This window comes from Puntigrus tetrazona, chromosome 11, assembly GCF_018831695.1.
Source record: "Puntigrus tetrazona isolate hp1 chromosome 11, ASM1883169v1, whole genome shotgun sequence".
Lineage (NCBI taxonomy): Eukaryota > Metazoa > Chordata > Actinopteri > Cypriniformes > Cyprinidae > Puntigrus > Puntigrus tetrazona.
Genome location: NC_056709.1, coordinates 12,927,845 through 12,940,344, shown reverse-complemented (window position 1 = coordinate 12,940,344; position 12,500 = coordinate 12,927,845). Strand labels below are relative to the sequence as shown.

Here is a 12,500-nt window from a genome sequence, read left to right as displayed (position 1 = left end):
GTATATGAAGTACAAAAGATCCATATTATGTATATAATATATAATAGAGCACTTTAAGCACAATATGGACGTGAACCTGGTCTCTTTGTCTCTAGGGACTCGTGTAAAGAGCTCTCATCCGTTTGACCTCTTCCCATTAGTTTTTGTGTCTTTGGGCGGCTCTCTCCGTCCTCTTTCTCTGCAACAGGCATCCAATTACCCGGCGAGCAGATAGAAGTTCAATCTCATTACCGGAGCCGAGCGCCGTGGATTAACCCTTTCTGATGATAATCTACAGCGAGAGGCCAGAGAGTCTAATGATGTCCAGAAAAATAGAAGCGGCCGATAATGGGAGTCGTACGTCTTTACACTTCACCTGCGGCTGATAAACATCAGCAATAATCACCGGCTCTTTGTGGCTGATACAGTAACTCCTCATTGAATGTGTGAACACATACACAGGATGACATATGAAATATATATATATATGGTTACAATTTATTGCAATTCAACATAATTTTTAATTTTTAGGGTTTGGCTTAAGGCTGCTTGCGTGTAATTAGGCATAGTACATATTTAATTTGTTATAATAATAATAATAATAATAATATAATAATAATAAGACACCTGAAAATAAATGCTGGCTAAAATGAAAAGCTAATTAAAAATCTGAGAAATTTGTTAATTAATTAATTTCAAATGATCCATTTATAATTTATTGTAGTAAAAATGTAGAATGATAAAATGATTTAAAAAAAAAAAAAAAGAACACAAAATATAATATAAATATAAATATTACATTTTTATTAATTAAAAATTAATTTGTATAATAAAAATAAGTTATAGAAGTGAGTAAAATGCTAAAATATAAAATCACTTTAAATAGTGCGATTAATTGCATCCAAAATAAAATTTGTATAAAAATATCATATTATTATAATATATATATATATATATATATATATATATATATATATATATATATACACACACACACACACACACACACACACACACACACACACACACACACATATATATATATAAAATACATACTGTTTGTATGTGTATTTAAATGTAAATTATAAATATACACAAAAAACACACATCATGCCAACAAAACCTTTATTTTGGATGCGATCGATCATGATTAACCACTACTTTAAAATAATGATCAAACCAAAACGCTTGTTAAAAATTGTTATTAACAAACACAATTTGAAAGAATCATTGCAAGATCAATACAAAATAAAACTTAATAAAAATCCTAGAACTATTATAATACTAAATATTAAAAATAGTGATTCTTTCGTTTACACAAATCAGTGAAAAAAATACAAATAAAAATACTTGTTCAGATATGACAAAGTAGGCTTCACAGGGTTAGCTAAAATGAGCCAAAATGAATAATCGGCGTTCAATACGCTGGCCACCGATCACTGCTTTAATATATGACACTCTATCACCTCTCACCGCCCCTGACCTCTGACCTCTGACCTCTCGGGTGCAGGACTCACCCAGCAGGTTGCCTGAGAAGTTGACCGGGAGAACGATGCCCACCGACAGCACTCCCACCACAACCAGCAGACCGATGATGTGCCTCTGGAAGGACAGGTAATGAACGGCATCTTCACCACACTTCTCCCGGATCTCCTCGTCCCTGTGAGGAACCAGACGAGAGAACGCTTGATTACAGAGTGTATGGACTACGGACTATGAAGAGAGGAATATTTCAGGTATTTTAGGTAGACTAATTGCAAGCGTGCAGACTATGGGGTTAATAGTTATATATTATAATATTTATTACGGTATATGGAGCAGTGAGGATTTTAAGAGACATGCAGGAGGTTTAAATGAATTCAAATCATAAAAAAAAAAAAAAAAAAAATAAATGTAAAAGTAAAAAAAAATTCAGCAAAATAAAAATGCTTACTAAAAAGGTACAAAATCATAAGATGTGCAAAGAACAAACATATTTTTTAAATAATAGCTGATAAGTATTATTTAGTAAATATGCTTTATAATTTTTTTTTTTTTATTAAAAATGTAAAAAAATTGGATGGTCTTCAAATAAAACACTAAAAATGGATATAAATCAAACGCTTGGTAAAAATGCATAAAATCTAAAAAAGTATATAGTTAAATATTTTAGAACATCAATGAAATCCAAAATATTTTAAATTGCTTAAAAGTAAAATTTTAAAGTAAAACGAATTATAATAATAAAATCATGCAATTGTACAAAGATACATTTTTTAAAAAGTAAAACTACACAAATTAATAAAAACTATTAATTAAAAATAATTACAAATAAAAAAAACTAAATTAAATCATATGTACAATTAAAATGAAAACAATTAAAATACTTGCTGAAAGAGTTATTCCATTTACCACTGTGTCATGTGCCCAATGTTTTCTGAAATCTTTATTTAAAATTTTAGGGGAACTTTTGCCTCAAAGGGGCTCGACTGACAAAAACCATTTGAGGAAACTCTGTTGTACAGATCATATAGTACAGGACTAGCACTGTGTGCTGAGCTACTGATATTAACAACATCATATCAGAGTCAAAGAACCACTTACTTTATTCTGAATATAGCCGTCAACCAGGAGCAGAAGCCCTGCAATAAAAGCACATCAAACTATGAATCTGTGATGAAGCCAGACACACACACTATTACTGCATATATTAATACTTCTTTGGGGTTTTATGGCTTCAGCACGTCCGGTCAGGCCTATAAAAGGCTCCCTGTGAGAGTATGTGAGGATGCCGGCAGGATTAGAGGTGAACACAGGTGAAGACAGACAGGAGATGCACTGATCTCTTAAGAAGCTGGAAAACAGGCTTAAGATGGCATCCCAAGGGCCGCTTTTTCTGGGTGATGTCACTTGTTAAAATTTCCTGTGGAAATCCCGCCCTACGCCGGTGTTTTGGCTAAAACTCGCACGATTTCCTCTGAAGTGGTCGACCGATATATCGGCCGATGTTTGGCTTTTTGTATCGTCGAAAACTGTTTCTGTTTAGCCAATCTTTCAATATTCCCAAGGAAATAAAAAAATATAAATCATCTAATAATTTAACTTTTACCAATTTAATCAATTTTTTGCTGTTTGGCCGATATATGACAATATCGCCATGTCTGATATCGGCCAATATTTGGCAGTTTGTTATTAAAATGTTAATAAAATTAAAAAAGTTTTTAAAATGTGCATCAGCCAATCAGTTTTTTTTGTTTAGCACACGTGTCGATACCAGCAACGCCGATATATCAGTGGTTATTTCACATTTTTTAACTGTTGTCCTATCGGTTTTCTTTTGTTTGGCCAATATCTACATTTGCTAATATAATCGGCCAATATTTGCCACTTTCAACTATCAACAAGTCAGTTTTTCCTATGTTAGTATCATATAGTAAACATTGCTGTATGTCTACATCTGCCTACATCAAAAAAATAAATCAAAATATTGTTATTACAGTTGGATTATTATATATATATATATATATATATATATATATATATATATATATATATATATATATATATATATATATATATATATATATATATATATATATATATATATATATATATAATTTAATTTTTGGCCCTTTGCATTAAATATATTGGTTCTTCAATTAATAATTTCTTTAATAATTTGAATACTTTTTCACATTTAATTTAATTTAAAATGATTATGTGAATATAGAATTTTTACATTTACACGTTAAATATTGGGATATCATATACATCAGCTTTATGCTGACTATTAAAAAGTCTATTTTAGTCAACCTCCACTCTTAAATCCCTTTAAGGGATCCTGAGGTTTCGGTTTTATTTGGAGGTTTTGTTGAGTCAGTTTCTGTCCTGAAGGCTTCTGGAGACTTTCAAGGACGCCGTCTGAAATGAGCTCAGAAACGCTGGTTCATCATGACTGTGATTTAAAACGAAATGATAGAGGGAGGAAGTTTTCGCCCTCTATAAAGGCCGTCGGTTCTTTCCGAGCGTATATAACGTTTGACGCGAGGTCAGTCTTGCATGGAAAAATCAATGGAGTCCATGGGGAGTGAGAGGGGCTGGGACAAGTGCTTTGGGAAACGGGTAAGAGAGACAAAGTCAAAGTCAAATCGCCAACTCGTATTGAGAAATAGTCTCTTCTGCTCACCAGTGCTGCATTTATTTGATCAAAAATAAAGTGATAAGTTATAAACGTCCCTTTTGACCAATTTAATGATGAATAAAATCATTGATTTATAGACGTGTGGCTGCAGAGGGGAGGGGGCGGGGCCAAAAGTGTGATTGACAGGTGTCTTACATTATCTCGCTGTTCGAAATCCACCGAGCTGGAGACGGAGGTGAGACGTTCATATCGGTCCGGTGTTTCAGAATGAAGAGCAGAAGACACTGTACACACACACACACACACACACACACACACACACACACACACACGAGAGAGAGACAGAAAGCAGAAGGAAAAAAAAGAGAAAGAATAAAGTGAGAAACCCGACTCGGGTCTTCTGAAGAGTTAAAGTGGATGTTTTGGGTTATTCTGAAGTCCGTCAGTCACAAAGCCTAAACGTTCAGGTCCACTCAGGCAGGTTTCATCAGTTTCATCTCAGGGTAGATGAGATATCAAGTATTCAAGGCTTGAGGAACAGAGAATGAAGCACGCTTTTCTCTGTACTCTAAAAGATATATTAATCCATTGAGATAAAGCCTAATTTACCAAAACACACCACAGCGCTACACGGATCTAAGCCATACTGACAGGAAGACGCTCCTTAGTCTCAGCTTTGAGTGTTTAGGAGCTACAAACATCTTGAACATTCAAAATATGTAAGCAATATGAAAAATGCAAGACTAAAAAAAATTAAGTCTGATGCAATTAGGCTGATATATACATATTTCTTTTTTTTTTTATTTTATTTTTTTATTTATATATAGAATTCTTTTTTTTTTTTTAAAAACAAGCTTCTTAATCTGATTACTCTTACGAACACGTTTTAGCTATTTATTTATGCACTGTAAAATACAGAATGCAAATAAATATATAAAATAGTTATTTATTTTATATAGTTATTTATTTTAAGAAGGTTTAGTACAATAAAGCTGTTATATAATTTAATATAAATTATATACACATCAGAACAAACCTTACTCATTACTAACATATTTTAGCCTCTGCATGCATTCAAAAAATTAAAATAAAGTAATAAAAAAATAAATAGTGTACAATAAGGTTGATTTTTAAGTAATGGAGTTTTAAACAGCAATTAAAAGTTTCATCTTAAAATATTATATAATCTCACATATTTCCTGATTTTTAAAAAAAATATATTAATTCTTATATAGATCAACTCATTAACCTGATTACTTGTTTATGAACACATTTTAGCACCCAAAGTCATTTATTTATGCATTTTGCATGATTTTGATAAATGTTTTATACTGAGCCGCTTTAAAACCGTACTGGTTGAGGACGTTACCTCGGACATTAATAGTTTCTAGCTGAAAACTAGCAGGTTTAAAGGGCCGGATCCTCTTTCTTTGCGAGAAACGATTCCAGAACAGCACTGGCGCAGTTTGCAAAAGGCTCCTGTCAAACGCATTATTACCGCGGTTCCTCCGCTGCAGGTCTGGATGATCGACAGACTCATTAGACGGAATAAGAAGGATCCGTGAGGGACGCAGGCATGGTCCTCTCTCAAACACGTGCGTCTCCAACGCAGCGATAAGAACAGCGGTTCAAAAGGTAACCAGGTCAGAACGAACACGTTACAAATGATTCGACTTGTGCATTTCCTGACTTCAGCACCGAAGCTCTGTTTCTACACATCACCTGTCAATCAGATCAAATCAGTAAGACAGCAGTGTTTGTGCGGCAAAAACAGGCTGCACTGGTTCAGAGCGAAACGAATTAAATTCTGCACAGCTTGTAATTTATACTGAATGAACAGGGACAGCTCACTACTCTTATATTCCATGCCTCGACTACTTCAGTGATGCTTTTTAGTTGTAGGATTTTTTTGTTGGTCCTTTTGGAGCTGTAAATAATTAAACATGCAATGTGCAAATAAAATAAAAATTAAATAAATACAAAAACGTAATAAAATTAAAGTAAAATAAAATATATAAATAATTGTATTTTTTTTTTTAGATATATTTTTAAATTGTAAAAATACAATAAAATGAGTTAATTGGTTCTTTTTAAATTTTACTTTAGACAGAGAGAGAGAGAGAGAGAGAGAGAGAGAGAGAGAGAGAGAGAGAGAGAGAGAGAGACAGAGAGAGAGAGAGAGAGAGAGAGAGAGAGAGAGAGAGAGAGAGAGAGAGAGAGAGAGAGAGAGAGAGAGAGAGAGAGAGAGAGAGAGAGAGAGAGAGAGAGAGAGAGAGAGAGAGAGAGAGAGAGAGAGAGAGAGAGAGAGAGAGAGAGAGAGAGAGAGAGAGAGAGAGAGAGAGAGAGAGAGAGAGAGAGAGAGAGAGAGAGAGAGAGAGAGAGAGAGAGAGAGAGAGAGAGACAGAGAGAGAGAGACAGAGAGAGAGACAGAGAGAGAGAGAGAGAGAGAGAGAGAGAGAGAGAGAGAGAGAGAGAGAGAGAGAGAGAGAGAGAGAGAGAGAGAGAGAGAGAGAGAGACAGAGAGAGAGAGAGAGAGAGAGAGAGAGAGACAGAGAGAGAGAGAGAGAGAGAGAGAGACAGAGACAGAGAGAGAGAGAGAGAGAGAGAGAGACAGAGACAGAGAGAGAGAGAGAGAGAGAGACAGAGAGAGAGACAGAGAGAGAGAGAGAGAGAGAGAGAGAGAGAGAGAGAGAGAGAGAGAGAGACAGAGAGAGAGACAGAGAGAGAGAGAGAGAGACAGAGAGAGAGACAGAGAGAGAGAGAGAGACAGAGAGAGAGAGAGAGAGAGAGAGAGAGAGAGAGAGAGAGAGAGAGAGAGAGAGAGAGAGAGAGAGAGAGAGAGAGAGAGAGAGAGAGAGAGAGAGAGAGAGAGAGAGAGAGAGAGAGAGAGAGAGAGAGAGAGAGAGAGAGAGAGAGACAGAGAGAGAGAGAGAGAGAGAGAGAGAGAGAGAGAGAGAGAGAGAGAGAGAGAGAGAGAGAGAGAGAGAGAGAGAGAGAGAGAGAGAGAGAGAGAGAGAGAGAGAGAGAGAGAGAGAGAGAGACAGAGAGACAGAGAGAGAGAGAGAGACAGAGAGAGAGAGAGAGAGAGAGAGAGAGAGAGACAGAGAGAGAGAGAGAGAGAGAGAGAGAGAGAGAGAGAGAGAGAGAGAGAGAGAGAGAGAGAGAGAGAGAGAGAGAGAGAGAGAGAGAGAGAGAGACAGAGAGACACAGAGACAGAGAGAGAGAGAGAGAGAGAGACAGAGAGAGAGAGAGAGAGAGAGAGAGAGAGAGAGAGAGAGAGAGAGAGAGAGAGAGAGAGAGAGAGAGAGAGAGAGAGAGAGAGAGAGAGAGAGAGAGAGAGAGAGAGACAGAGAGACAGAGAGAGAGAGAGACAGAGAGAGAGACAGAGAGAGAGAGAGAGAGAGAGAGAGAGACAGAGAGAGAGACAGAGAGAGAGAGAGAGAGAGAGAGACAGAGAGAGAGAGAGAGAGAGAGAGAGAGAGAGAGAGAGAGAGAGAGAGAGAGACAGAGAGAGAGAGAGAGAGAGAGAGACAGAGACAGAGAGAGAGAGAGAGAGACAGAGAGAGAGAGAGAGAGAGAGACAGAGAGAGAGAGAGAGAGAGAGAGAGAGAGAGAGAGAGAGAGAGAGACAGCGAGAGAGAGAGAGAGACAGAGAGAGAGAGAGAGAGAGAGAGAGAGAGAGAGAGAGAGAGAGAGAGAGACAGAGAGAGAGAGAGAGAGAGAGACAGAGAGAGAGAGAGAGAGACAGAGAGAGAGAGACAGAGAGAGAGAGAGAGAGAGAGAGAGAGAGACAGAGAGAGAGAGAGAGAGAGAGAGAGAGAGAGAGAGAGAGAGACAGAGAGAGAGGAAATAAAACCAATAATTAAATTAAATTCTAAAAATTTTATAAATTATAAAATTATGATAAAATTAGCTTATCTGTTTTAAAGGAAGCACTACATTGGGCTATCAAGTAATGCTTTAAAAATAAAACTTAAAATATATTACATTACTCTATAATAATATACTAGATAATATTTCTTAAATGTCCTTTTTATTGCATAAAAGGAAATCCAGACATAAAACAGCCTGAAAACTCGTTTGCTGGTTGACTAGTCCCCTTTTATGACTCATCCCTGACTTTGGAACATCAGGAGGGCGAACAGAATTTACATTTTTTGGTGAGAAATTCCTTTAAATCCATTTTAAGCGGACTAATTCACTGCTGGACCATTAGAGAAAGGCTGGGAGACACGGTCACCTACAGTTAAAAGATCCGAAGATCATATCCACCTACGATCACGCTACACGAGAAGATGCACGTTCACAAGGGCAGGACCACTCACAATACTCAGGGGGTCTCTTTGGATCCACTTTTGGGGTCACAACGGGTCAGAAAGACACGCTAAAGCTCTTTTACCTGCGTACAGGCTCATAGTTACTCCGTTCCTTCCTCCTACTGTAGTCGAATAACAAAAGTCACAAAAACAGACATAAAGGGCAGGTGGTTATTGACACTCGCGTGTTAGAGGCCCTTCAGAAAGCCAAAATTACACACGAGTCAAACATCACACACACATGGCAGAAAAATATTAATATGTGGTGAGCAGCGAGAGAAAACACTCAGGAGAGCAAATCACACACACAGAGACCTTTAAAGCAACGTGTTGTGTGTTAGATAAAAGGTCAAAGGTGAGGGACCCCCACAATTACAAACCGTTACACACACTAGTTTGTCATAAGTGAGCTGTTAGTTCTCCAGTGAGTAGAAAACAAACGGAGGAACAAGAACTGAACATACTACTCCCGCTCCTCCAGACCGCTGAATCTTCTCTTCTGTCTTGGGAAGGAAAGAAATAAACAAGAGAGGAAGGAAAAATAAGCTTGAAGTCATTCAGATCAATGAATCTCTGAAGACTGCAGCTGTCAGAGCTTCAGCTGGGGAAATAGAGCAGCGTTAGGTGACAAGTTATCAGTGTCACATATCAGTGTCTCCCAATATACATTCAGCTAAAGTATAAACACAGAAGAAATCAATAAAATGTATTCAAACAAACCCTAATCTATAAAAAATAAAAAAGGAAAATAAGCAGTAAACATAATATCATATTTAAAAAAAAAAATAAATAAAATATAAAAATTAAAACAAACATTTTTAATAATATATGAAGATGTATAAAAATGTATAAAAATAAACTAAAAAGGAAAAATAAAAATAAAAATAAATTAAAATAATACAAAAAAATGTAATGAATATAAAATACACATTACGTAAAACAATTTTTTTTAACATATTAAATAAAAACTAAATAAACCGCAAAGTAACAGTGAAATCCCAAAATATAAATGACGTCCCAATCCCAATCCACATGCTCAGAACCTGATTTGCAGAATTTAACATCTTTGTTGACCCTTCAACAACATTGTGATTCGCCAATCAGATTTGAAGAACTTGTTCTTATTTTTTGTGAAGTTTAGGCTTATAATCAGTGTTTCACACACACACATCTCTCAATCACACCAAACTGAAGCGGTGTCACTTCAGCGTGTAAATCAGTCACGACAGCGTAAACTGCTGTCTTGTGTTTAATGTACAATCCACGTAGGAAACACAGAATCAGCCATTTGAAGGGTCTTTCCTCTGGAGTGTGTCGCTGTAATTACAGACGTACACTGTGCAGTCAGCAGCAGCACGCAGCGGTCCAGAAACACTGTGATCTACAAACCACATCAATAAACGCCTTTTTAAATTGCCTTTGGTTATAGATGACGGAAATGAGAGACTGAGTGATGGTCGAATATACACTGTGGAAGACTGGAGAAGCAAAATTGCCCCGTGAACCCAGTAGGAAGCTCATCAAAGCTCTATTTCCTGTTTCCATTCTACTACAGGAAGAAGCAAAGCATCAAGTAGTTAGACTTTTAGACAGCCCTCAATAACTGCCCAAAAACTCAAGGTAGGCTACTGGTTAGTGATCACCAGATTAAACTGCAGCTCTTACTAGCTCAGTCTTTAAAATGATGTACGTGGAACTTATGCAACCAAGTTGAAAAAAAGACAATGCCAGCAGCTCTGTCTATTTCCAGCAACCTTAATAAGCAGCAAATAATACATGATCGATTCAAAAGAAAACGATACGAGAGAACATTTCTGGCTCCATTCCGCACCGGCGAGGAGGGAAGGAAAAAAAAAAAAAAAAAACTCTAAACAAAGAAAAGCAAGAGGAGGAAGAGCAGGGTGAAAATAGAAACACAGTGGTGATGTGCACCGACAGCAGCAGAAACACAGCAAATATGCTCAGAGATAATGAAACACACTGTTTCATGAAGCAGATGGCTTGTGTGAGCGGTTTTTAATTCACTCACTTCTCTGCCAAAGAAATGTCAGCAGCTCATGAAGGTTTTTGGGTGCGTTTAGCTGCACCTGGATAGTCAAGCTGTGAGACTGGGCAAAAACAAGTGGGATGTACAGATGGGTGACTGCTATTTCTATAAACCAGAACCTGATTTATAACGATCCAAAACTACTAGCGTCATCAAGAGACACTCCTGAAAGAATATAATTTAAAGGATTGTGATTCATTAATTCATTTGGCACGTACGTCAACTAAAATATTTGGACATGGCCTGTTTCTACTAAAGGACGTAAATTCTGAAAGCAATGCTCAAACTTAATGAAACTTGGGACATACGAACAGCAGGACAATTTGAGGACATGCACCAATTTTCATCCAATTCTGTCCATAGGCGGGCGCTATAACTAGGAAATCATTATGAATCTGCAACTTTGAGCAAGGAATTTCAGTTCTCGGACAATGTTCATGTTCTACCAAACCGTGGCCATTTATTTAGATCCTCAAGATTGCAAAATATGACTAGAATTTGAGTTGTTGAGCTGTGTTTGTCTTTATTTAGCATGAATAGAGCAATGGGCCTGGGTCTGAAAAGGTTACTTTTTGCAAGACTATAGTTCCTCCAAAAACAGACCTAAATTTCATCCCATGAGACTCTTGATAACTATTTCATCTTTAACCAGAGGTGGTGGTCTTTCTGTTGACTCAGATTTGTTCTTAAAACCTGTGGTTAGCAGAAAGTGATGGTGAATCTGAGTGATTCTACTCAAACATCAAGTTTGTAGCGATTACTGGCCACTTCTGGCCACCATAAGTGGTACAATATGAGAGGGCTTTATTGATTGGATACAATGGTGTGCACTGATGCCAGTCATTTCAGTTCACAGTGTGGAACAGGGATTCTGGGGATTTTCTCCACATCTGCCAAACCCTGTCATTTTTAAAAGACATGGGATTCAAATACAGCCAGCATGAAATGCTCTCCTTTTCACCCCGGTTTTCTTTAGCTTGGCATTTCACAAGTAAAACACCTTACATACATCTTCTACAAATAATAAACAATCAGGCAGTTTTGACTGCGATATATCCTTACCTGTCAGCATCGGTCACCAGGGCCAGGCGGCCGTAATCCCATGCCACTTTCCGCAAGATGGAGAAGACAAAAAGAAGAACCTGAGAGGTGGAGATACAGAGACAATCAGTCATGTGATAAAGAGAGAAGGCAAGCTAATACACAAATTCAGTAATAAAAGGAAATGTGCTCAAGGCCAAATGTTTACAAGCATATTGTGAAATAAATCATTACCGTGACATGAAATTGTCTGTAAAATAATGTAAAAAGTCATACTTGGGTGAAAAAGCACTCTTAAAGGGACATGATTTAAGGAATTTGTATTTATTAATTCATTCAGCATGCAAGCATGAGCCAATTAAATGATAGATGAAACACATTGAACTTTTTTCCATATGAAGATGGAATTGGATGAAAATTGGTGCGTTCCCTTGAATTGCCGTAATGTTCTTATGTACCAGATGTCATTAAGTTTAATCATTATGTTCAGAAGATACATTCATTAGTTTGGGCATGGCCAACCTCTACTAATGAATGTATCTTCTGAACATAATGATTAAACTTAATGACATCTGGTACATAAGAACATTACGGCAATTCAAGGGAACGCACCAATTTTCATCCAATTCCATCCATAGGGGGCGCTATAACTAGAAAATCCCGATTAATCTGGCGTTTGGAACAAGAAAGTTCAACACTCGGACAAGTCATTTACTGTGACCTTTTAATGACAACAGTGACCAGACTGAATAAAAGAAAAGTGCAGTTAGTAAATCTGAGAATAAATCAGGGCTTAATTGTTCTGCTGATGTGGTCTGGGGCTTTTAATCAGGTTTATATTGACCTGAGCAGAGATGAAGAACTCGTTTGCCGTTTACACTGTTGTGTAGCTCGCAACTGAAGACATCAGCGAGAAATGTAGGTCAAGAGGGCAGCCAAGGTGCCGAGTTAGGAAAGCTGACAGAGTTAGTAGGTTAAACCACTGATGTTACGCAGC

General features: G+C 37.0%; 2 protein-coding genes across 2 annotated transcripts in view; both read right to left on the bottom strand.

Moving 5' to 3' along the window:
- The window catches only part of LOC122353835 (filamin-B), a 333,941-nt gene that overhangs the window by 218,526 nt on the left and 102,915 nt on the right, over positions 1-12,500 (bottom strand).
- Positions 1-12,500, bottom strand: part of LOC122353848 (CSC1-like protein 2) — a 28,037-nt gene that overhangs the window by 15,022 nt on the left and 515 nt on the right. Inside the window, 5 exon segments of the mRNA XM_043251732.1 lie at positions 1,497-1,639; positions 2,563-2,600; positions 4,295-4,383; positions 8,880-8,918; positions 11,525-11,604. Of these exon segments, the coding sequence (XP_043107667.1) occupies positions 1,497-1,639; positions 2,563-2,600; positions 4,295-4,383; positions 8,880-8,918; positions 11,525-11,534 (319 nt within the window). The 5' untranslated portion in view covers positions 11,535-11,604.